The sequence below is a fragment of the Phaethon lepturus genome, unplaced genomic scaffold, assembly GCF_000687285.1.
Source record: "Phaethon lepturus isolate BGI_N335 unplaced genomic scaffold, ASM68728v1 scaffold8150, whole genome shotgun sequence".
Lineage (NCBI taxonomy): Eukaryota > Metazoa > Chordata > Aves > Phaethontiformes > Phaethontidae > Phaethon > Phaethon lepturus.
In genome coordinates, this window is record NW_010511154.1 from 39435 (window position 1) to 66568 (window position 27134).

The 27134-nt window shown below is 36.9% G+C and overlaps 1 protein-coding gene across 1 annotated transcript in view; it reads right to left on the bottom strand.

The window, feature by feature from the left end:
* AOX1 (aldehyde oxidase 1) overlaps positions 1 to 27134 on the bottom strand; it is a 43271-nt gene that overhangs the window by 870 nt on the left and 15267 nt on the right. The window contains exons 13-34 of the mRNA XM_010282981.1: positions 26970 to 27079; positions 25921 to 26105; positions 24630 to 24792; positions 23665 to 23757; positions 21449 to 21618; positions 19988 to 20114; positions 19355 to 19477; positions 18102 to 18198; positions 17079 to 17203; positions 15477 to 15610; positions 14105 to 14192; positions 13007 to 13093; positions 10549 to 10740; positions 10018 to 10245; positions 8883 to 8978; positions 8050 to 8178; positions 7475 to 7549; positions 5777 to 5829; positions 3349 to 3463; positions 2653 to 2718; positions 1874 to 2062; positions 262 to 429 (exon numbers count right to left, since the gene is read on the bottom strand). Of these exons, the coding sequence (XP_010281283.1) occupies positions 262 to 429; positions 1874 to 2062; positions 2653 to 2718; positions 3349 to 3463; positions 5777 to 5829; positions 7475 to 7549; positions 8050 to 8178; positions 8883 to 8978; positions 10018 to 10245; positions 10549 to 10740; positions 13007 to 13093; positions 14105 to 14192; positions 15477 to 15610; positions 17079 to 17203; positions 18102 to 18198; positions 19355 to 19477; positions 19988 to 20114; positions 21449 to 21618; positions 23665 to 23757; positions 24630 to 24792; positions 25921 to 26105; positions 26970 to 27079 (2813 nt within the window). The remainder of the gene's footprint in view (positions 1 to 261; positions 430 to 1873; positions 2063 to 2652; positions 2719 to 3348; positions 3464 to 5776; positions 5830 to 7474; positions 7550 to 8049; positions 8179 to 8882; positions 8979 to 10017; positions 10246 to 10548; positions 10741 to 13006; positions 13094 to 14104; positions 14193 to 15476; positions 15611 to 17078; positions 17204 to 18101; positions 18199 to 19354; positions 19478 to 19987; positions 20115 to 21448; positions 21619 to 23664; positions 23758 to 24629; positions 24793 to 25920; positions 26106 to 26969; positions 27080 to 27134) is intronic.

The window sequence follows — 27134 nt, forward strand, 5'->3', positions numbered from 1 at the left end:
AAATTATGTAAGTAAAAAAAAGATTATACAAACCCAGGGAAATTCCAATGCAATGCTTGAGTGGCATTTGTTGGAATAACTTGTGTGAGTGAGACTTGTTACCAGACATTTCAATTACAAGGAGCCATATGATATTGCTGTATACAAAGCATGACCAATTTGAGACATCATTAGGCACTCCACCATTCAAGGGTGCCAAAAGCAGTAGGCACTTCTACCCAGAGATACTCAAACAGACCGTTCCCCCACCTTCCTATTTACCATCTCAGTAAAGTCATCTGCACAGCCTGCTCGTATTTGTTCAGCAGTCAGAGGACTGTTCAGTGCAAAGGTCTTGTTCATTCCTCTTTCATTCCTCACACTAGTTACTGCATCTCTCAAAGCGAAGAACACAGAGCATCCCAAGAAAAGTCCTGCCTCACCTATCCCCTGAAAAAGAAAAAAACAGTCAAATAGTTGTAGGTTTTGAGCAAATAAGAAGAGTACATGCCATATCAGTATCAACTAGAAAGCTTAAAAATCATTGATTCAATAGTCCTTCAGTAAGGAAGTTTCTCTTAGATATAATGGAAGCAAGCTTAGATAACACCAAGTCTTCTGATGGTAGCTGCTTCCAGGAAGCTAGAAATGTTGATTTCAAATATTGGCTATTGATTTTAGAATATTTTGGCTCATTGCTAAACTGAAATGTAGAATAACTGGCAGATAAAATTAAAGCAATCCAAACCTAGGTACAGATACAACTAAGAAACAAAGCCTGAACTCATGATAATTCCCTGCAGACAAACACTGAACTCAGTGGGCTTGACATCCTCTCACTGGTTCTGATATAAGATTCACATTTTTTCCTTATCTCAAATAAGGGTCAAATTCACCCTTATTTTATAGTCCTCTCATTGCTGTGGTATTGAATATTTTAATCTGGATTGGATTGGGATATTGCCACTGAATCTTACTTATGTCCTTGCTAAAATCTGAGAACCAAATGTCTTCCTCAAACATGCTGCATGAAGACAGAATCATGTCTTACTAGAGGGAATTTGAAGGGTAATTATAGGAGATAAGTTCACAGAAAAGGATAAAAGCTCTGTTTGAAGAGAGATATTATCAGCTCTCTAGATCAGCTCAGCTCCAAATTGACTATGTAACTACTTCACCTAGATGATATTTTTTTCAAACAAATACTTTTCTAATTAGGTATCACTGAGAGAGCTTTAAATAGTTTTTAAGGACCTATTTGTTCTTTAATAACTTTTGCCTTAAAATATGCTTTTTCCTCCTGTTGTGCTGTGTTATTTTACTGTATTCTAAAAGCATACCTAATAGTTGAAACAGCTGAAAATTTGCAGAATTACCTTCATCTTGATTTACCATTTCTACTTATATGCAACTGGCCAGAATATTTGCTGGTGTAAACTGAAGCAATGCTTATACCAGCTGAATACTTGAGCCAATCTCTCTTATAAATACACACATACCATCCTATTTCTTATTGCATAACACACATAAATAAGCTGCACACTCTCATTGCCATTACGATTTCTCCATCAATTTCTTTGTTATTTTTATTCTAACCCTTTGGTTTATCACCACATTTTAAAAGTATGGTTTTAAATTCATCTTGCAGCTTCTGTGTATGATCTGTTAACAAAACCATAAAATTACTATTTGCCAACCATGAAAGATATGCAGCAATATCTCACATTATATCTTTTCATATTAGTTTCCCTGATAGCGTAAATAAAACAATTTTATGGACACTTGTTTGAAATGCTAAAGAAGGGGAACTGAAAACATATATATATTTTATATCACAGTAATTTCTCTGATTGTCTTGAGATCTAAGAATCAGGCCCTGGGATGGTTTGCTTACCTTGGATGCATAGATGGCATAAGGATTTTGGGAAGATGACAGCAGGGAAACACTAAACCGTTCTGGAATATCACAAACAGCAGGGATCTTATACTGATCTGGACCCCGAGTATAGAGGACTCCTTCTGGAGAGTACTTTAATTCCTCCATTGTGTACAGTCCAATGCCTTGTACAAAGGCACCTTCGATCTTTAAATAAGAAAAGAAATAGCATTTATATTCTCATGTTTAGTAAAATGGGTAAAACTTTGTCAAGAATTGATTTGTATCACTAGCTGTTAGAAGACTCTTTTCTTTCCTGTTTGCCTAATGGAATTCTTCAACGTTTTGGGGCTACCGTGATCAGAAAAACTTGCACACTCTTCTCTGATACCAGGCAGAGACAAATGCTTTCATGATGAAGTGATGAGATCTGTACACCAGCCTGCAATGAAGAAAGGTGTTTCCCGGCTATCAAGTGGGGAAGGCAGGTCAAGCAACAGGAGACTGTAGATCACAAACAGTATTTAAGTCCAGCGGACAGTGGGCATATATACATACAAGGAAGTACTACAGGTTGACACCATGGGTAAAATTCAAGCTTCATTGACATCTACAGGATCTCTGACATTGACTCAGATGGGGCAAGGTTACAACTAAAGGACCTTCTAATATGATCTATGACTTATAACGTTATCTTATAAGAAATTAATGTTTTCTGAATTAATGAGGTAATCTTCACTTCAGATAAGACTATCAATGTAACAGAAATAAGACAGCATGAAATTCTTGGCACATACCTGTCCTATATCCACAGCTGGATTTATGCTGCATCCAATGTCCATAACAATGTCTGTTCTGAGGTTCTGTCAATAAAATTCAAAAGTGTATTACTGAGAGAGGTGCATGGAGTGGAGGCATTAGAACATAATGTGGGTTAGAATTGGTATTCAGTGGAATAATATATGCTAAGATAGAGGCCCCTCCATGAACACAATTTCCAATACTTCATTACAAGCAAAATGGACTTGTCTCAACTTTAACAGAATTTTTGCCAGAGACAGCCCTGCCAGACTTTTTGCCATTGCACAAGGAAATCCTCACACAAATAAGTACAGATGGAGGGCATATGATCAGCAGTCTATGACATTTAGCTGTCTAGATGTTCAAAAGCCTGGAAATAGAATATTTAGCTCTGCTGTAATTTGTTTGCTGGCAAACAGGGAGAGAACAAGCAAAGAGCATGTCAGATGTCTGCCATAAACCAAAGGGTGAATCCATATAACATTAATACAGATGTGCAAAAAGCTGGTTAACACTGCACAGCTTTCATTATGCTCCACCTGTAATGTGCATTTACATTGTTGATATATTTACTATCATGTCAAGACAGGTGACTTCTTAATGCAAAACCTGAATGGTTGTTGGAGCATCCAGTGATACAAACAAACCTCATTCATATTATTTACAAAACTTCCATGACACTCAGTTATCACCTTGTGATCTCCTGTTAGACAGTTAATTTCAACCTCTGAACAAGCAGCTCCAAAAAGAAAATATGTGAATGGCTGTCCTTCCCCTTTCTCCCAATCCATGTTTTCATTGTAACCTCTGACAGAAGAAACAAAGTCCACAAGAAGAAAATTAATGAATACTTGCATCATAACAAAGCAGATGAGCACATGAGATTTTGAAACTACTTTAAGTGAAATCTTAAATAACAGGTCAGAACCCAGCAGTCGAGTTCCATGAAATCCTACAGAGCACTAGCAGTTTAGGTTTGATGGAGCTGGTATTTATATAAAATTTAGCAGAGAAGCAAGCTATTTCAGTTCAGGAGAGTCCATAACCAGGCCAATCTCAGAAATATACTAATAAAGACACGGAAATCAAGTACAGAATACAAATCTAAGGTAATGGTTGCTGAGATAATAGCACATAAGGGAATTCAGAAAAAAGGAGGAAGACTGGTCAGGACCTATGAAAGGGATAAATGAAAGAGTTAAAATTACAGAAATTGGCTAGAGAATGACAGGGTTAAAACAGGCATATTGAAATAAAGGTGTAATTACTTAGAAGGGAGTGAGACTGAGGAGGGTAAATTCAACAGACACAAGGGGACAGTGAAATGCGGTATCTCCCAACCATGTAAGCTATGTGACCAAAGCATATTTTCTGACTATATATGACTGAAATATCTTTGTTGAGCATATTTAAACTTATGCGCCATAAAACAATTATAGTATAATTCAAAGTATTGAACTGTGCATTGAGAAAAGGATACACAAAATCCACATATTCAACTTCTCACATCCCATCTACCTCAGCTGGCTTTGAGATTCTTGGGTGTGAAGAATATGACTGGATAAGAACTAGATCAATACAGGATTTGAGGCTGAGGGATCTGCAGATGGTTTTGGACACTATTAAACGTCAACAGCAAAGTATGACTGTTCATTGCTTTGGAGCTATCAACATTCCTAAAGGCCTACGTAAGCAGAAAGCGTATTTGAACAGCCCTAACAGCAGGAAGAGACATTTTGTTTGGGCTTTTTTTGTGTGTTTTAAATAAGTACGGGTTTGCAAAGTGCCTCTTCAACTTACTCCAGATTGCCTGAATACCTGAAAAGTTGCTATTGATAAGTAGGTAAATACAGGTGGATGGAGAGCACAGCAGGCTAAGAGAGAAGTTTTGCTTTGAATCCCACCTCAGTTATAACATAGGAAATTTTCCTTTCTGGTTCTTTATAAACACTGTGAAAGAATTCAGACTGCACTGAGAGAAAGCAATAGGAATTGTGTTTAAGATTACCATGTCCTACAATAGCATGCTGTTATGAACAAATCCATATCTAAGAATATATATCTGGTGGGAATTTTCTGAGGCTCCAGAACCAAAGAGGTCAAAATAATGACTCCAAAACTAGGGTCAGGGAGCAACCCCACTTCTCATGTGAGTACTAAGTCCCCCCATAGCTTTCAATTAGTGCTGAATCATGGCATCTGATTCATGAGTTAAGTTTTAAAAGAAAAATTTACCATAAGCTTTCTCTTAAACACTACCAGATGTTTTAAATTCTCCTTTTTCTAAAGATAAATACCCTTAAGGTACAGATCTATACTTAAATGTGCCTAATTTTCCACAAATGCATCTGGTTGCTAATTACACGTGTGTGCTGGATAAATATTCTAATGCTGCCACTCATTCTTCCTGTCATGCAACTCGGTGTGATCATGTTTGTGGGTAAAAGTGTAAATAATTTGTAGTCCAACAATATTTATAGCTTATAGCAATACAGCCTCCAGTAAATAAACTATACCCCACTTTGCACACCTGCTGTTATGGGCAGCAGTCGCTTTCTTAGAATCATAAAAATATTAAGGTTGGAAAAGACCTTTAAGATCATCAAGTCCAAACATCAATCCAACACCACCATGCCCAATAAACCATGTCCTGAAGTGCCAGGTCTACACGTTTTCTGAACATATCCAGTGATGGTGACTCCACCGCTTCCCTGGGCAGCCTGTTCCAATGTTTGACCACTCTTTCAGTAAAGAAATTTTTCCTAATATCCAATCTAAACCTCCCCTGGCACAACTTGAGGGCATTTCCTCTCATCCTTCTTGATGCCTCCTGGTTTGCTAATGGCTGAATCATGGAGCAAAGATGGGACAAAATATTATTTTCATACTTTCTAGAGAGTCCACATAGGGCTAGGCATAGACATAACACTTAAACTTTATATTCCAACCCACCATATATCAAACAATTACATAAAACCCCAAACAATTACCCCCATAAAAGCCATAAGCTGAGCCATTAGACAAAACTATTGGACAGGATCTTCTATTCACAGAATTGGTTATGTTCAGATACCAGTCCTGGTCTAACCTGTGCATTTTTAAGGAACAAAAATATATTACCTAAAGTAGCCAGTAGCTGAAAGACTCACACTCTGTTCAAAAGCTTCTTTAATCTGTAAAATATAGCAGTGTTTGTGGTAAACCAAGGAAGGAGTCAAGAAGGAACACAGCATACATATATTTACTTTATTTACATATATTTACACATATTTAGTTAAAAAACAAACTGTAACAAATTGTAAAGAAAGGAAGACCAGCCGAGTTAAGCATGTTTAGCTGCACATGGTGCCTAATACCACAGAACTAAACCCACTTTGGACAAGCAATCTGAATTGGCAATTCTTGTCTTTTGGCAATAAGGAATAGACCTGTCAACAGTAGCGCTCTTGCAGAATCTTTAATACTGGTAATGTCATAGTCAGAAAGGGCCCTGCTCAATATCCTGCTCAAGTTCAATAGAAATGGGTCCCTCTTTGACAATTGAACAGATCTGGTTGATAAGTCACTGAGATAAAAGATTTGTATGCCCAATTGGCACAAAAGTGACAGTTGACAAGAGAAATGCTCTTGACTGTGTTCTTCTGCTAGTAGTAAAAATGACAGTGTGAGGTCCCAAATCTATTCCCTTTCAGTTAGATTTACTCAGTTTACAAGTCTAGAATTTTTTTTTAATTTTTAATTAATAGTAATTACTGACTTTGCAAGATGTAAAATTACTTCTTTGCATATATTAACATTCTTTCTTAGGTCAGCCATTTCTGCTAATATTTTGGGTGTGTCTGAATTATCCAAATCAATTTGGCACCTATTAGAGGAGATTATCTTTGCATACATAGCTGTCAGTTATCAAGCTACCACATGTATTCCAATATTATTTGCTATTGCTAGGAATTACTACTGCCAAGAAAGTGTTTACATTTTTGCAGTTGTTATAGTATTTAATCAGTTGAGAAGAAACACCCTACTGTACTGGATCAGTAAATGTCTCAAGATAGGGATTGTCCTTTTCATTAGGCCATAGATAACAAGTAATACTGGATAAGAAGACATAACAAACAGGTTTTCTTTTAGCATCTCAAAACTAAATTCTCAGCCATATCTTCATAAAAATAGTTAATATTATAGCAGAAAGCTCTTAGTTAGGAAAATTCAGTTTCTAGCCCAGTTTCAAGTGGGCACCAGGCAGGGGCCATTTCTATAAATAGCTTTAGCACTACTTCTGTACTACTCTACTGCAAATGTAACTAATATTATAACTAATTGCACATTAGAGCAACGGCAGCAAGGATTCCTGCTACATTTTTGCAGTTCTGTAATACACTGCACCTGGAAAGGGAGATGGAAGGAAGAGGTTGAGAAGGCTTCTCTTTATTGATTTGGTAAAAATCAATAACAGCCATGTAGGAAAACTGACACTGTACACATATACCCTGACAATGTTCTGGCAACAGCTTGTCTGAAGGTAAGCTGGGTGGGTCATGTTATTGCACAAGTGGATAGGCTTTGTATATAAAAAAACTTCTGTGCCCCCAAATGTGACTTCACAGATAGCTTCCCTCCTTTCCAACTTATGAACTGGGGATTGTTTCCCACATATCTAAACCAAGCACCTACACTCCATCTTTCTGTGAAATAACCTGTTTCTGCAGTTTTTAACTTTAGGATTATTTGGCTGAGAAGACAGATAGAGACTACATTATATATACCACAGTTTCTGCAAGCCCACAAAACACATTTAGTAGGATTCACATGTCTTACCCAATCATTCCAGGTCCCTTTTGGGTTCCTGTTGATGATAGATTGCAGGCGTTTTAGAAGAGTTTGGCAAGCATCCTGGTGAGAAGTCAGGAGAATATAACACAAAATTTACACAGATACATTTGGCACTATTCAAGATATATTCTAGTTAGTACTTAATTAGTATATGCTTTACTGTCATCTTGGTTTGAAAAAGTATGGTAGGAATTGTCATTCTAATTGCATAGACACAAGCCTTATTAAGGGTTAAGTTACAAGGACTAGAATCTGCATGAATCAGTAGATTTAGAACAGGAACAGGATACAAGATTTATATGGGACTAGTTAGTTTGTTAGATGAAACAGGATTCTGTCAAACATAAGCCTTTTGGGGAGAGCTCAGATCATATTCTGAAAACTCATAAGCACCATTACTGAGAAACTGTCAACAACTCATATTTCTTCTTGGCAATCTCCAGTGGTATTATCGGTAATCTCAAACTTGATTTCTATGGGATCACCAATGCTTAAAGTTTGGCAGGCATTAAATACCACAAAGAATAGGGTGTTTTATTAAACTAAATACTACTTTTTACCTTCACAGCCATGCCATTGACATCTGTCCCTGCAGATCCTGCTGAGGCACATGCATTAGGAACAGTTGTTGTGCTTGTTTCACAAAAGTGAATACATGACATGGGGATGTTCAATTCCCGACTAGCAACCTGTTTCAGGGAGAACAACATATTCTTCTCTGTCTTAGAAACATTCTAAACACTCCAACAGTTACCTAGTACTTGCTAGAAGTCAGCAATACCAGGAAAGATAAAGTTTTAGCACGTCCTCTTCCAACCTCCAGCTGCAATTATTGTGCCCAGTTTGTCAGCACAAGAAACAGAAAAGGGCAGCAATGTTTTAGCTGTACTCAAACTATGGATTGAGACTCTGGAATCCTACATTCAATTACCAATTTTGCTGCTTATATCCTGTATGACTTAGGGCAATTTATACAGGCCCAGATCCCAAGCGTTCATTGACTTGATAAATATCTTTACAGTTTTCTCTCTCAATTATCTATTAAACCAATATGATCATAATAATACCATCTGGACTGTATACTAATCTGAATACTGACTGTGTTTTTTACCATGGGTTTTATGGGATCAGCCCCCCAAAAAATCTTATTTCTAACAAGTCTCTTCACATACCATTGGAAGAATAAAAACCAATCTCTTTTTTCTTCCTACTGTCTCTATAACTCTTAATGAAGGCATCTTTGCTTTCTAACTCATCAATGCAAAGAAGCAGTGGCTATGCTGATAAAGAAACTGTCCTACTACTACACTAACTAATCAAAAGAAAACCTTCCTGCTGTTTATCTGCATGACAGATAAAGCACAAGGTAATATTTGTTTGGATCATGTGTTACCTGGATCATTTTTGTATGAATACCCTGCCCCATTTCAATTCCACCATGTGTCAGAAGCACAGACCCATCAGTATAAATATGAACCAGAGCAGCAGCCTAAAAAAGAAAAACAAAATAAAAATTAGACTAGTGAGAAATATGTTCTATATGGTGATGAACTGATGAATCAAGACAGACACAGTTTTGAAGTGTATGTCAATATATCTGTTTAATGCTTTTGAATAGAAGGCAAAATTTAGAATGCTCTTCCTCTACAATGAGCTTCAAAACAAAAAGATACAAATCCTTGGAGATCTGCTTTTTCTGTTGCTAGATCCTGAAATAAATCTACACCTGGCAACAGTATCTCAATGGTTCCAAAAGAAGCTGGAGGACCTTCCTCACCAGTGGCTGTACATGCAAATTGCTGCAAGTTCCATTTTCTCTCTCACTGATGTTTGAGAGCCTTTGGACACAGGTTTTTCAACAGCATAAACTGGGCAGGCTGTCAGCATTAGACACAGAAGAAAGGTTCTGAACGACATTTTCCTCCTAGATTCAGCTGGAAGTAGCACTGTAAAGTCTTGATCAGACACAGCCAGTTTGATATGATACAAGTCAGTCAATTTTCAATTGATAAAATGCTGTCTATTCCAGAAGCACTGGACACCTATATTAAACAAAATACAAAGACCCAAAATACTACTGTCCTCTTTTCTTCCATAAACTTAGTCTTTGATAGCATCAAAGGGTTAAGTCTTTAAGAACAGCATCCCAACACACACCCCTGGTCAGAAGGAGTAAGCTCAGAGCTATTCCTAGAATGGATAACTTATCCGATGAACACTTTGCCATTAGTCCTCAAAAACTTTTATGAAAAGTGTTCAGCTCATCTATACCAATACCACATCACAAGAGATGGGACTGGCATTTAAGTAGGCAGGGTCCAAGCTGCCTTGGTCCTGAAATGCAAACAACTTTGGTCTCAGTTTGAAGAGAGCTAGAAGCTAATGTAGCCTTCAGGTTACAACCATTAGGAGGACGATAGTTTTGCAGAAGTTGAAAGGTAACACATTTGTTTTGTATCCTAGGGTAGAATAACTGTAATATCCTATGGACAAAAAGCTTAGTTCACCTGTTCTTTAAAGAAACCCACCTGGGAAAGATAACGTGTGCCTAGTCCAAATGGAAACTTCATTGGTACAATGGCAATCCCTTTTTTCTTCCAGTAATTTTGTTTGTTAAATTCATTAATAGCTGTTTTCCTACTGTAATATGCAGATTTCTCCATACATTCATTCCAACACCGTACTAAGTTTTGTGGATCAAACTTTTGTTTGAAGTGTGTCTGGTCATTCTCCTTATACATATTTATTTCCCTAATCTGAAATAATAAAATTAACAGTTATTACACAATCCTGTTAAAGGCAGACTGAGCATTTGGTGGGACTAGTAAACAACAAGAAGATTACCATTTGTTTTTTGAACAATTACCAGTTTGGTTCAGTTTGTAAGAGCATGCTATTCATTCAACAACCAGATAGTGACTTAAAAAAATAGGGATTTTAGCACAAATTATGTTTGACTTAGAAAAGATTTGCTCAAACAATTGAGCTAATCTAAAAGGTTTTAACTTTCTAACTGCATAGACTTCGTTTCAGGAGAGAAGATGCCTTCATTTCGTCACCTTTTCTGGTGATAAACCGGTTTTATCTGCAACTCCTGTTATCCAAGTTTCTGTCACCAGTGCTGACTGGGGAAAGCCAAACCCTCGGAACGCTGTGTTTGATGGCAAGTTTGTTTTGCAGGCATAAGCCCAGCATCTCAAGTTGGGAATCTTGTATGCATTGTCCATTTTTAATATGGCTACTTCTGCTACCTGAGGTAGGGGACAAACATATAGTTAAATGTCAGAACAGTGCTTCTTTCAAATTTACATTTAAATCTTCCTCATCTCATATAAAGGCCTTAACTTGAGACAATTGGCTTTAAAATTGTGTTTTTGTCAGTCGCTGGTAGTAAGAATACTCTTACGCACACATACAGACTTTATTCATATATTTCTCATGCAGCATGTTAGTTTCCAGTTCTTTTTTGATATTCGCAGAACACAGCTGATGTTACTAGTAGTTGAGTGCTGGTCAGTAGTTAAGCATGTAACAAATACTTCATTTTACAATTGATTTTGCTCCTGTTTCAATATCAAAAGCCACACAGAACTAAAAATAGGCAGATTACGTTTAAAGCAATAGGAGCTATGAAAGGAACTGAGGAAAGCATTATGAATTATCATTGTGTGAATGGGTTATCATTCCATCATGTCCTATGGAAATGCGCAGTTATGGTTTAGTTCCACCAGAAAGCATATGTACTGCAGTTTACAGTGCCTTCTGGTTTTTATGTTTTTCTTTTAGAGATTTCACATGACAAACACAAAAACACAAGAAAAAGAAAATCTCTTATTAGATACCTCAAACTAGGCTCTAGGAGTCAGTATCAAGACAAATAAATAAACTGTCTCTCTTCAATACTAAGTAGATTTCTTAGAATGGCAAATTTAACCCTGTATTCCTACTGTTCCCGCTGAGCTTTAAACAATAAACTTCAAAACATTTCTGCATAGAAACAGCTGAAGACAGTTTTGCTGTAATAGCTGTGCATATGAGTAACATCATCTAATGCTACCTTTTCACACAGGAAATAGAAGTTGAAATGTTACTTGCGTAATGAAAAAAAAGAGTCTTTTTTTTCATTATTATTATGACCACAACTTTTATGGACTTCAGAGAAAGTTTGTATATGAAGCTGATCAGTCTTAAGAAGGTTATTGATGAATCAGAGTGAATACAATGTATTGTTATAATATAACTCTTAGCTATGCTGAAGTTTCTTCCCAGAAACGTCTGTTCTAATCTTACAAAGTCACAGAAAGTTAAAACATATTATTAATTGTTGACGGAACAATAACTAAGTTATTGTATTAGGTATTCAACTCCTATGCTGGAAAACCAGTCTGTATTACGATGAGCATCAAGTATCTTGGCTCTCTCTAGGGCTAGGCTCCCATAGAATAAGGTCCTCTCTAAAGAATCAATCCCAAAATACTGTCTTGGGAACACACAGATAAGTCACACTGGCCCAGAAAAAACCCTGGACTGTAAGTTTGGTAAAGCTTACGATTTTATTTCCAATAAGCCTATTTCTCCTTTTAAAAGTATTGAATTATTATTACTATACTAATAGAATCAAATGGAATCACACAGCTAGACCACTGGTTATTGATCTAATTAATTAGGGAATGATGTTAGAGAGTTAGGCTGTTATCACCTGTGCTATTCCAGCTGCAGTTGAGTTGGGTGGAAAGGTTACTCGGTTATCACTGCCTCCAATTCTAGGTCCACCAGCTTCATTGTATCATTGTAGAACTTCATCTTAAGATGGTTCTGACATGTGATCTGCATTAATGTACACGTTTTTAATAATGTTTGTTTTTTTATCCCAGGTTATTTTTCAGAACCAGGTTAGGCACCAATAGCATGGGCAGTTACACTGACAGATTTTAGAGTGCAGAAAATACCCATAGGTGGGGCAGTAGATGAGGAGGAGTAACCTCAACGAACAATTCAGTTACAGCTAGAATAGCCCATGCAAACACAAATGGCTAGTGACTTATACGAAAGCAAGCAACTTTTTATACTTTTCAGACCTGTAAGTGAGGAACTGAGGTAGTTCACTTCCTCACTTCCTAGAGATAGTAACAGGACAACTATTACTATGAATTTTCTGAAGTCTAAGAAAGGTCTTCCCAGCCTTGTAGACATAAAACTTTAGACAGGCCACAAATGCAGGTACTGTGTATTTTAAAAGGAATACATTGTTAGTTGACATGTTTGTTATGGGAAAATAAGCCTGAGAAATCATTCATTAAGCAAATGTGTAAGAAAATATCAAAAAGTAGTATAGTGCTTCACTGAACTGAATACGGAAAGGTTAAACTACTAAGTGTAGATTTACCAACAACTCACGGTCCCTACATCAAAAGGCTATATGATTAACAATAAATGTGCAAGGGAATTTGGCCTTCATAATTTTCCAGCTAATGATTCCTCCCTGTTATAAGATTTGTCAGCTTATAAAGTCTTTACCAGGACAGATTCATCAGGGGTGCATCCTCCATTAATGTAATATTTGGCATCCACAGCTGTGATCCTACCATCATTCATGAAGCCAACCTAGAAGGATCAACAACAACTTCATTCATTCATTTCTTCAGTGCTCGTATATTTTGAAAATTAATATAACCTACACAATTAGGGTCATATTGCACTAGTAATTTCTGGGCAGCACTCACTGAAACTACAGAAGGGCAAGAGAGAAAGAAGTATGCTCCTAAGATATTGGTTTTCCCATCTGGCATCTGTGATCTGTATAGGTACAGCATACAAGCAACATCAGCCTATTGGGAAAGGAAGCAGCAGGGAAGCCCGGTGGCTTCCTGTACATTGCCTGAGATGGCTGATAAGTGTGTCCTCTAGAAATGTTCACTGTAGACAAAGCCAAATCCCACTCCAACTGTAAGAATAGTGTCTGGCAGATGGAGTATGACATTTGTTTTTCTTAATGAATAAATGGTATCTTTATCTCACATCTCTCTTTTCACTTGTTGCCACTAATAGTTCCCAAATTCTCAACTTGAGCTAGACCTCATTTTCAAGTTTAGGGAAACATCTTCTAAAACATTTACTTTACCTATGTAGTAGAGATGGAAAAGAAGGCCGAAATTGTCCTAATGAATAGTTATGACTTATGACAGCCCATGAGCAGGGAAAAGATTAATTTCCTCCACAGGGTGAGTTTTCCTGTATGACACTGTTTCTGTGAAAAACTAGCTGCTCCTCTGTGTGAACCTAACCATATGGACAGCTTAAAATAAACCTCTGCAGAAGAATTTTAAGCTAGTTTGGCTTCCTGTTCCCAGAAGGAAAAACAAAGAGCTACCAAAGGAAAAGGACACAAAGGGACTAGGAAAAAATCAAAACAAAACCCTGCAGAGACAGAAGCAGAAGCAGAGAAAGGGCTGTACAGCAACTTTATCTCTCAGTTTGCTGGCTAGTAGTTTTGTTTTAAAATTGAGTTGATTATACTGCTTTTCATTTATAGAAGAAATACTAACCAGTAACACTGAAAGACTTATTCACAGAATATGGGGAGGTATTTTTTCACTGAATTCTTGTGGAACTCACTTTATATTTACCAATAAAAGGATGTCGGCCACCAGTAATTAACATATCATCCCCTCGGCTCAGAATAAGACGGACTGCTCTGCTGGTTCTAAATCAACAAAAGAAAATTCAGATTTCAGCCAGAATGTTGTTAACAAGATAGCTATTCATCACATATCCAGATCTAGCCATGCATATAAACATGCATTTAGATTAAACTTAACTTTAATAGGTTTAAATATATGCTTGAAACTATATCCAGAGTTCATATTTTTTTGCATTTACAATCACGTCTGAATTTTCATGTCTTGAAAGCCAATGAGATAACTCAGTGCAAACTTCTTTTGAAGAAAAAGTTATTTTAGTGTTAAGACTGAACTGTGTTAAGTGAGCAAACAGCAGTTAGCATTCAACCTTAAGCATGAAATAGTTGCCTCTTAGCTATTCAGAATAGTACTGAAATAGGGTGCTTTGGAATAAAACCAAAACATGGATAATAATAAAAATATGAAAATTAGTCTAAAAATGCATATACCATTTAAAATAGTTACTTTTGAAAAAATGGACGTAAGATGTAAAATAAGGTCCTAACAATGAAAAAAGATTGTTTAAACTATAAAAAAAGATTATTTTAGCACGGCCTGGTTAATCCAAAACACAGATAAGGTAGCCAAAAATAATCAAGAGCACTTTGTACAACAATGATGGTAGTAACAAGAGAAATGTATTGAGCTAACCACTCAGATTACAAGATCATTTTGGCTAAGACAGGATGTAGCCTGATTTGCATTCCACAGCAAATCAGTTACACTTATAAAAAAGGTTACTATCCCCTTACAGCTAATTGCCAATATTGTCCTGCCAAATTTGGAGGGTGGGGGATAGAGCTTTATGTGTTAAATTTCCTAAACTAATTCAAGCAGTATTAGCAAAAACATAATACCTAATAGATTTAAGCTAATTTTGACTGAAAGATATTGGGGACTGAACTAGAAGTACTTGTTCTTAAAAGCAGTTCCATTCATGAACTCTTCCTTCTGTGCCAGTTCACATCTGGACAGTTAATGTCATGTTTTGAATGTACATACAAAGCATCAGTAGTTAGGGACTGGTCCTTTTGAAATGCTCAATCATTTCAAGAGTATTTCTAGCTTATACTAATACCAATTTCTTCAAGTCTCATTAATTTAGTTGAGGCTAGAGCTGCGTAACATAAGCAGTCTAATAAAACAAAACAAAGAAATGCACTAAACAGTTTTACAAAATGTGAACAGTCAAGATTTTATTACTTTTTGCTATCAACTTTGGGAAAGGAGAAAGCATTTTAGCCAAAATGCGAAACTTGTTCACCCCATTTTCTCTTCATATTCCAATACACACATACTGCACTTACTTGTTTGCTGCCACTGCAGCAACTGATGCCAGTAAGCCAGCTTTCAGGAGTTTCCCACCAAAAGCTCCACCAACTCGTTTAACATGGCACATGATCCTATTGGCTGGAACGCCTAAACTTGCAGCTACCATCTCCTGTATAAAACCAGTTTTAATCTTTTATTCCATTTCAAACTAAGCATAAACGTTAGGTTCAGAAATAAAAGCCTTTTATAGAAAACTGTTCCATAGATGTTTCTAGGGTTTTATTTTTTTAATCAGATGAAAATAATTTTTCCTTCAGCCTAGGTTAAATAGCAAGAAAAAGATAAGAACAAACACTCCACAGTGTTCACATTTAAAATCTCCACCATGGAGGCCGTGAAAGGGCCATGGACAGAAGTGAAGAATAATACTCTTGGATTTCATTATCTAAACAGTAAGAAACTTCAGATATAAGAAAAAGGGATAAGAATATTTTTTAATTATTTTTATTACTAAGGTCATAAATTTGATTTTAATTTTTAACTCAAACACACACATTCGTTTTTTAATAATCTAAGGTCTTGCTAGTGTCAGGAATATTCTTGCTTCACTTCATTATTTTCAAGCACGAAGTTCTTCATGTTTCTTGACTATTGGCAATGTAATAATACTGGAAATGAAAAAAGGAGCCAAACTGGGCTTTGAACACAAAATGCCAGTGTTCAGTCTGAAATACTATCAATTTCATGCACCATAGCTATTGCTATGCAGACCATATGTTATGTCAGCATTTGCTTTACCATTTACCATCATGAAAATGATCAGAGGGCTGGAACACCTCCTGTGAAGAAAGACTGAGAGAGTTGGTGTTTTTCAGCCTGGAGAAGAGAAGGCCCCAGGGAGACCTTATTGTGGTTTTTCAATATATAAAGGAGGCTTATAAGAAACAGGGAAAGACTCTTACCAGTGCCTGTACTGACAGGACAAAGGGCAATGGTTTTAAATTGAAAGATGGTAGGTTTAGATTGGACATAAGAAAGAAATTTTTTACAATGAGGGTAGTAAGACACTGGAACAGGTTAAGGTTGCCCCATCATTGGAAGTGTTCAAGGTCAGGTTGGACAGGGCTTTGAGAAACTTGATCTGGTGAAAGATAACCCTGTCCATGGCAGGGGGGTTGGATTAGATCACCTTTAAAAGTTCCTTCAAACTCAAACCATTCTATGATCATGATTTTGGCATGGAGCAGCAGTCTCACCTACAGCTATTAGAGTTGATCAAACCCTCAGCAGACTCTTACTCTGCAGGGTGCCAATTGCTCCTCACCTCAATGGAAAGCTAAGGGGGGTGGAGGAGACCCAGCACTCCACAGGGAGTTTTTCACATCTACACTAGTGGGGCATGAAGTACTTTGTTCAAAGGGAAATAAGAGGCTTTTCCTTCCTCCTTATCCTCACAGTCTAGTGGTCAGTGTTTAGAAGGATACAGCAGTACTACAAAGCAGCTGTTGTTGGATAATCCAGATGTGCAATTTCATGTTCCTACTGCTTCTAAACTGTTAAGATAGATTTGTAAACCAAACTTTAAAAGTTCTATTGTCACAGGTTCAACCACTTTCTCTGAGAATGCTCTGTATTACCTGAATAATTGCTGGATGCTGTGTTGACACATACACATCCATTTCTTTATCCTCTCCTTTTGGAACAGCAAGCACACTCTGAGTCTCCATGTAAAAGTGTTCCTGTCCCCCAATGTGAATCTCTCCTAATCCAAAGAGAAAAACACAAGTGTTTCTGAGGGAAAAGGACAGAAGAAACAAACCAGGAAAGAACTAACTGTCCATCATCATATAAATTATGGTAATCAGTATCAAATCTTCCGATGCTTCTTGTATGAAGGAGCAACATCTGAAATAAAAACACAGATGAAATTCCTTGCAGGATTAAATTGGTCTTGTTCCAGTGGCATCAACAGAACTTGATTAACAGTGGAACAATATTGCCTACAAGCAGTGACAATATTAAATAAAACATAGATAAATTAAAGCATGAACATATTGGACCAGGTCAAAAAGGCAGCTACCAAGATGGTCAGGACCCCAGGAAGTATGAAGCTGAGAGAACTGGACTTACTCATGCATAAGAAGAAAAGGGTTAAGAGGAGACCTTATTGCTATCTACAACTACCTAATGGGAGGGTGTAGAGAAGAGTGAGCCAGACTGTTCTGAGAGATGCACAGTGGAAGGGTAAGAGGCAATGAACACAAGAAATTCCAACTTGATATAAGAAAAAAAAAATTCACCATGAAAGTGGTCAAACATTGGAATAGATGCCTATAGATTTTGTAGAATCTCCATCTTTGGAGATATTAAAAACCTGACTGGATATGGCCCTTAGTAACCTGCTCTAACTGGACCTGCTTTAAGCAGGAGGTTGGACTAGATGATCGCCTTCCAACCTAATTATTCTGTTTCAAGGACAGAGGATGCAGAATGCTTGCATGCAGTAGTTTGACCACAAGACCACTAGGTTTAACCTCCAGGTGACCAAGAGTTTTCTCAGGCCTAGCAGCTATATGGAAAAAAGGTAGAACTGAGACTTGAAGAACAGACAAACCCAAATACTGACAACAACTTCTCACCAAATGTATTCTGCAGTTTACCTTCAATTATGTTATCAACAGTTTCAAATGCCTGATCAACATTTCCTTGTTCTAATTTTCTTTTTGGCTCAAAGAATGAGTTGTGCTTTATAGCTTCCTGCAGTGGAGAAAAAGAGAAATATTTTTTTTAAATATTTCAAAGGTTCTCAGCTTGTTGTGGCATTTTACTCTCAGGAGAAAAACCATTCTCTTCAGAGAACTGAACCACCAGCTACCAAAGCCAATGAACAACTGTATTTTATCACTTTACTGTCATTGTTCATGAGTTTGTGTATTCTGTTCCAGCAATTCTTTGCTGATGTATCTTGTTTCTGAAGGAAAGGCATTCATTTTATTCAACCTGCTCTTCCCTCTCAGACATCTAGCAAGTGACAAAGATAGCACAGAATAAGAATGCAACCACATCATCTGAGGATTGATGCCATTAAGAGGGGAAGAAATTGCAAGGACTAAGTAAAAATGGAATTTGTTTAAGTATGATTTGCTTTATTTCTAGTAAGACTTCATTGGAGTTTCAGCTGTAATGAAATATTAGTAGAATTTGCCAGTCTTTAAAAAGAGACTACTTCTATTTTTATACTAGAAAGACTGTTCTGTAACATCCCACAGGCATTATGGAAACAAGCTGTAAAGTGACTACCAGAACTAATGCTGGTTCCCTGCAAATGCGTCTTTTGTTCCTTACTGCCACTCATCTCATTAACCCAGCGTAAGTCCATTTCCCCTATGACTCCCACCTCACATTCCTAAAACATTCTATATCACTAATATCTTTCCCCTCGCATTCCCCCAACACTTCCTATGTCTCTAGCTTAACTTTGGTGGCTTGTTAGCTGGACAACAGGTACAAAATGCTACAGATAATCAGGAGCTGGTCATTCAGCCAATATACACGTGCTGATTGCCCCGCTGGCAGCTACCAAAAGAATTATAAACAACCAGCGTGTTCATTTAATGTTCCCAGTGAGGAAAAGGCAAAGAGCTCTTCTTTTGTACTCTTATGTCTATTATTATGAAACTTGCAGGACCTTAATACCTTTGAGACTGTTGCCTATCTATCACATGTGGTCAAAATTATTCAAAATTTGAAAATTTTTTTACAGGGAGACTCAGACTGGTTAATTGCATATTCATATTCACCTTGTTTCCTTAGAAAATCATGTTTAAAAAGCAAGTGAATAGTGTGAACTGCTGATTCTATTAACTAAATAGATAAAATAATAAAAAAGCAACAGAAAATAAATGATTAGTACCTCAATTGTTAAGATCACTGGTTCCAGGACTTCATACTCTATCTTCACTTTTGCAGCTGCTTGTTTGGCATGAACATCTGAATCCGCAACCACAGCACAGACAATCTGACCCACACAAATTACCTGTAAAATACACATCACTTAATAGAACAGTGGATTGAAATTATTTCCATACGTGCTGCTGATATTCTTCTTTCATGTAACTACTATTCATGTTTCCTTTTTAGAATTTTGTTTTGAGTTAGAACTTTTTTTTTAGATCACCCATGAAGCTAACAAATTATTAGAAATACCAGTATAACTGGGGAATCAAGGAAAATACAGTATTCAAAAATGGATAAGTGATTTGGGAGGCTAACTTTCAATGAAATATACTCACCCAACAACTCACATGGTTTTGTGAGGTTTAATCTGTATTCTTCTAATTTATATATTTCTCTAGGCAGAATATAATGCATATCAGCTATTTTGAAGTTGAAAAGGGAACAGGAAAATAATTTACTGTAGTACACCTGAAGTGGTTCCCTGACATAAGCACAATACAGAAATTCAAGAGTTGGCAAGTAAAATTTCATTAGGTTGAAGAAAAGCAGAGAAAATGAAGCAAATCTGTTAAAAAGATTGTAGTTATACCTTGTTTCTTGCAAATATAATCTCTGGATCATCAGAGTAGTAAAACTCATTTGTAGCTGGTACATCATGAGCTGTTATGATATCAAACACGCCTGGTCCTTTTAGAGCCTCTGAGGTATCTATAGATCTGATGGGTTGTGGGAAGAGAGAAGTGTAATTCATTAGTTTTACAAAGCATTGCACAGAGGAAGGGAACACAATACAGAGGTATGTTTCTTGTACTGCCAGGATCTGCTCATAGGTTCAGACATGTCTTTTCCTTCTATCTCTGGCGTGCAAAGAACTGCAAGTCAAAAGTAATTTAAAACTCTAGTAACCTGCTTCATTTCTAGGAAACACTCTAGATGCAAGAGGGAAATCATTGGCCCATTAGACTGCCTGAACTGCACTGATTTAATAAAAATCACTGCACAATTATGATGCTACAACTGCAACTTTCTAAGACTGCACAGCCTACACAGATATCAAACTGATACAAATAAGTATCCACAAACAGAGTTTATGTAGAGAATTATAATAGAAATGGCACAAACAGTATAAATGAAGAATGTACAGAAATGTATGGGTGTTGAAGTATCAGAAAGAATGGCAGAAGGTCTATAAGAACGGCATGTTTTGATAGCACCTAGTTTAGCAGGTTATTGAGATCCCAGCACATCTACACGCATCTTCTCTGGACACCCAAATCAGAAGACAAAGGAGAGTGAATAAATCCTACTGACTAACAGAGGTGGGGGGATGTCAGCTCCTTGATGGTACCAAAAAGAGCACATCCAAACCCAGCATACTATCACCAACCTAAGAATAAATCAGGAAATATGGCAAGGACTCTATAGCTAGCAGCCCCACTCCTCTGTCATCACAAGGAATCCTAACCAGACCACTTGGATACATGTCTTGGTGCCTGAATGCTGGGCAGACAACTTGGATGTGTGCATTTTGGTGCCTGAATCTTGAACAAACTGCTAAAATAGGCGTACCTTGGCAGTACAAAAACGTAAGTGAAAACAGTTTTCCTTCAAAATAAAATCCTCTTCCCATCATTCCCTCCTATAAGGCTTCATATGAGCTTTGCTACCTTGTTGCTGCAACATTGTAACACTATTTCTTACATTTTGAACAATTTTCTCATAATAGTTAAAATTTCAAAGCTATGTTGGTAAAGGTGAGTTTCGGTGCCTGCTTGCACTGCACAGCTCAGCACTTTGTCAAGGTACCTAGGCTAGCTCTAGGATGGCTCATGGACCAGAAACAGTTCAACCTTATTAGTACAGTAAGATGGAGTGAGACGTAAATCCAAACAGAGCCTTCTAGTAGAGTGATAATATTACTTCCAGCACCCGAGCCAGCATGGGCATCAGGCATACTGTTCTGCATACACACAACTCCTTAGTCTGCTCTAAAAATCTGAGACAGCAATTTCATAACAGCACTTTCTTCAGATACAGTTTGAACACTTACACAATCTTAGCATGAGCTCTGGAGCTAGTGACAACAGCCAGGAAGAGCTCCCCATCCACAGAAGGAAGGTCATCAATGTAAACTGCTTCACCAGTGGCATGCTTAATTCCAGACTGGTGCATAATGGGCCGTCCTACAGGATCCTGGGGAGACTGACTCGGCTCTGTGTCCTGTACAGTCAAAAATACACATACACACAACCCCAAACAGTTAAAAAAAATAGTCATGTTATAGCAATCAGAAAAGCAGATGAAGGAACAACTGTTCATATTATTAACTTCCGGTTCAATATTGAAAATGGATGTGGATGCAGGACGTGACTGCTGCTCCTGAGGATTTCTTCAATTTCTTCTCTTAAGGAGCCTTCCAAGAGCCTTGCACAGGTTTGTCTACTTGGATTTTTTTCCTTAATCCTTAATTTTTTTCCTTCACTTTACATCAAAGTGATACAAACAGCACTTCTTTATGAGGACAGTTTCCTCCTTTACTGATTGATGTCATGAAGCTCTAATACTTCTGAACTATTCTCAGAAGATTCTGCTCTGTATTTTACCAGCGTCTGGTGTTGTATTTTAAGCTATTTGCAGTGATTTCTAGGATTTGTCTTCCTTGCTGGAAGATTGCAACTGATCAATGTAAACTAGTGAGAAAATATTGTTTAAATGTTTCCTTCCCAATTTTACTTCCTTGCACCTGTTTATGAGTTTAGTGCCTTATTAACCTTATTTACCTAAGTCTCTCCTGAAAGTTAATTGTGTTGCCAGTTAATTCTGCCACACCAACTAATTGTTGCCAACTTCCAGAACACTTTTCCAATGTCTGGGTCAGTGTTCACACTAACTTTTTCCTTTTCTACATTTAGAACTAGGTAATTGCTCACATCTCAAAACCCTTTTTCTTCCATAGCTTCCAGTACGCAAGTGTTCTGACTACACACTTCTACCTTCTGCACTTTCTGGCACACTGCCTGCTATTAGCCCAAGGCCAAGAACAGACATTTTTCTCTTGACTTCCTGAAGTTCCTCAAATGGCTGTCTCAGCCAAATTACCTCAACTTTACTAATAGAATGACCAGGTATTTATCTTTCAGGATATGCATTCTTTTTTCCCCCCTTAATTTTAAAAACTTAATAATGTTCAGATTAAGAACTCCAGACAAAAGATAGAGACTTTAGTGGGCATAGATGGTTGGACTTGATGATCTTAAAGGTCTTTTCCAACCTTAATGATCCTGTGATTCTATTACTTGCAAAAGTTAGATAGAAATTTAAAGTGAAAGAACAGATTTTCTGGGTTTCTAAATTATTTCTGTTGCTCAATTCCAGATAATTGAATAATATAGTTTCAATTTCTGTTGTTTAGTTACTTTCTTGCAGCTGGGGAATAAATTGCTGAAAGTCATAAAAAACCTAGTTCCTTTGATCTTGGTCCCTTTTATAAGTTTGTACTGTCTTTTTTTAATAACTCTGAAAGAAGCTGAAGATAACTACTTCAAACAAATGTTAAGTATTTAAAGTTAAAATTCTAAAGAATATTTGAAAAAGAAAAAAACGTTTCCCTAGATTTCTTTTGAATTTTCTTTAGGTTTTCAAAAACTTGAGATTTTTACTTGTGTATTGATGGTATAAAAATATGAAAAATCCTTGCAGGAGTTTCCACCATCATCTAGTCACAAGGGAGATCTCAAAAAAATCCAAAAGTTCTTTGCTGCCCTCTACTGCTGACTTCTCCTTGAATACTCTTGTTAATTTGATCAGATAGCCATCACAAACTCCATCTCAACTTTTAAGTCTACAATAAGACCTAAGAGACCTCTGAGATCTTAAGAAAAGTCTATCTTGAGACCAGAATACTATAGTGATAGCTATAGACTTGGACTTCTCAATCTTTTTTATTTTCTTCTGATTTTTTCCAGTTGGTTTGCATACTGCAATACACCAAATTTAAGCAGTGTGACAATGGAGTTTGTTTAGCATATTTGTCTTTTGAGAACTGTTTAGAAGAAGTGAAAGAATAGACTCATACACCCATATAAGTCTATTTTTACAGACAAGGTTTTTCTAATTGACATACAGTTAAAACCAACCATTAAGAGCCTGTTGCTTTCAATCCTTTGGAAAATTTGTACCTGAGCTTCAAAGCAAGGGTCATGCTTGAACAGTGACTTTTTACCAAGCCTTAAAAGCACAGAAAAATCTTAGAATAAAATCACTTGCCTGATATATTTGGATACTCTGGGGCATTTTGGTTTGGAAATCTTGTAGGACATCCCTATATTCCATAGGTATGCCAGGATAGTGGCAAGGATCCTGAAAAGGAAGTGAATTAGTACTAAAACCTGTATTTTGAACATTCCAATTAAAAAAGCTAACAACCAGAATCACCAAATACAAACTTTTTATACAGGAAATTCCTTCAAGACTCTCACAAGCTAGAAAGACTCTAAAATAAGAATTTGAAAACACTGTAAGAGTTTTGAGATTTCACTAAATAATATTTAAAAATACATTGGATTCAACAAATACACTTGTTTAAAGTAAGCAACATAGAGCAGGCATACTCAGAAGAGCTTTGTTCTAAGGTCTGATCAAAACTGGCACAGAATTACTCCTGGTAATAGTGAATTACCTAGTGATGGTAATTCAGAGGAAAGAGCTCAAGATAAGACAGAAGAAAAAGGCAAAAGGAATATTTTTCCTCGTAAGAACAGATTTAAGGCAAAAATAAGTAAGTTACACCTAGAATGTATTGGGAAGTGAAATTTTAGACTCCTCTTTTCCCAGTCAACAACTCATACAAGAAGGAGGGTTGATTTAACAGCTACAGTTGCTTTCCAAAGCCCTTATTTCTATTCTGTCTATTTATGTTTTGAACTACAGACAGATTGAGTAAGACTTCATGTATGTTTTCTTTGGGCCTGGGAGCTCAATATTGATATATTGTTGCATTAACATTGTGCAAGTTTTTTAACAGCGTAATGTCTAAGGTAAAGGTATCAGTGCACCTAAACTTAAATGGGCATCTCTCCATCAGTCTCTTTGGGAGTTAAGCACTTACGTTCTTCTGTAGATCTGAACCCCAAAGACAATATTTAGCACATTTTACAAAGTGCAAGGGTGAATAGATAGAAAAAAAACTTTTCATTTGCTTGCACAAAAGCAGACATGGAGAACTAATTTACCGTGGCGTTCAATGACTGCAATACTTCCAGGAAAAATCTGTAGAAGAAACTGACTATCAAAGTTTTCTTATAGTCTACTTTTTCACCACTGGCTGAGCCTGGAAGAGCAATTTCTTTAAGAACTAGTCTGCAAGCTTCATCCAACATCTGTTCATTCCAGTGTCTGTCAGGAATAATAATAGATACAATCAGACCAGGACTCGAAAAAGTAAATACAAATTACAGTAATACCTTTATATCATGGACTACAGGTCCTGCTCACAGTGAAGTCAAAATACTGATTCTAATGATGGTCTGCAGTTTTGAAAACAGTGTAGGTCAATGTTGCTCACAGAAGTCAATGGAATTGAGTGCTATGTCAGCCTTTTAAAAATAAATAAATAAAAACTATTACAGCTTTAAAGTTGATTTAACAGTCTTACAGATTATCACTATTCTGCAGGTACTGTCCTATATTTAAAGAAAAGTGGTTAACAATATTGACACAAACTGTAGATGCTTTCATGGGATCTGATCAGTGCTGAACAGTTGTTACATTTTCTAAAAAGGCTGTCTCCTTGAAGTAGCTCAACACAGTTAACTGTCCATAGTATACACAACCCTAGATATCAAAATACAAATATGTTAGAATAAATTTAATTATGTAAAGCAGGAAAAAATAATGAGTACTTCAAGTAGTGAAACAGTTGCATATTAAATGGTAGAACAGTCCAGTGGGACTCCATTTAGATAAATGGTTTTATACTGCTTGAATTACTTGTAATTTTTTTCCTCCAAACCTTGGAAAGATGCTGCAAAGTAGGGAAGAAGTGTCAGGGATTAGTTTCAGAGATTATTAGGATCTTGTAGATGAAGAGATATTGAAAAAGTTAAGGCTTGACTTGAGCTCCTAAATTTATTGGGCACATCTGAAATTCTCGCTCCTTGTATCTATTAGAGCCGAACTGAAGGACTCAAGAACACTGATATTATGGGATTATCAAACCCATGGGGTACAGCATCATTTACTAATGCTTGGGTTCAGGTGCACAACTGACTATGTGTACCTCATCCACCTAACTCACAGATCATATCTCTCTGCACACTTTACACCGGAGTTGCACCCATGTGCAGAATCCAAGATGTAAGAATCCTGAAAAGTCATCATTAAGGCTTGATCACATCATTCATTTGAACATATGTGGCATCAGCTGGGCAAGTGAAATCTTGCTGTACTCATGCTCCAAGCAAGTACACCTAATCTCTCAAAGACTCTTTATTAGAAGATGTAGAGAAGGCAGAGAAATTGTACCTCCCGTTAAGTGTCCAACAGGCTTGTTTTGCACAGATTGTAGTTGAGACAGCACCTCCATAGAAAATGCTTAAATCCTTTATTATGTCTGTGCCTTCTTCAAAAAGGACTCTCATCCCAGCATTGGTTATTGGGAGAGCATTTTCCCGTCGTGGTGCTTGTCGAAATGCAGAGACGTACTCCCCCTGAGGAAGATCAGACAGAAGTCGGTAACCTGCAGACGTGTAAGTATCTGGAAGCAGAACTTGTTATTGCACTACATAAAGCAAGAGAATAAAAAACAAAGAGCACAAATTCAACTTCGCGAGCATTCAAGATCATACACTTTCTTTTCTTGACCTTTCAGTAGCTTTAGCTTCTTTGATTTTCTGGCAGCCCGTACCCAACCCTCCATCGTCTACGCAGTTCAGATGACCTAGATTTATTCAGGGTAGGTAGCTGGAAGACAAGGATCTTGTGGAGTGGAGGAGGATAATAGGGTGGCATTTATAACATGACCAAAAACTTAGAGTGTTCAGAGTATTGCCAAACTTCAGTACTCAGATAACATGACCCATAATTGTCTTGTAAGTTCCCATATCCAGTATTGCAAAACACAGTATCACTTAAAGACTATTATTCAGTTCAGCAGCATTTATGGAAGCACCATGCACATGTCCAATCTTATTTCATTTTAAGAAAAATACTCAAGAGATGACAATGCTTTACCTACTTGATGCCAACCATGTAACAGGTGAGCAGCCTGCTTTGGTGAAGACTATGGCAGCTTGTCCAAGATCCCTTTCTGTATGGGCAACTGCTATTGCCCTTATCATTTTAGCATAAACGTTTGTCTGGATATCAGTCTTTATATATTACCAAATACCTGTTGAGTTGTGGTTTTGGCTGAAACTGAGAGATAGTAAAGCACTGAAAGGATTAAATATAAGGAATTCAGAAAGTGAGCACTAATAGTGTTAATTCGAACATAGGAATTATGCCTCCTCCTGCTCTTTATTTAATAGTCTTTAACTCTGCATAAAGCAAATCTAAACAAACTGGTAACTTACCTTCCTAGAATGGGGAATATGGACAGAGACTAAGATCTCTTCTGGCATAATGGTATTGTTACCAACTCCATCTGCAAAAATATCACTCAAAGGAATCTGTCGCTTTCTTCCTAAAAAAACAACCCAAATCCAGAAACTTCAGTAGAATTGTGCAATTAACATACA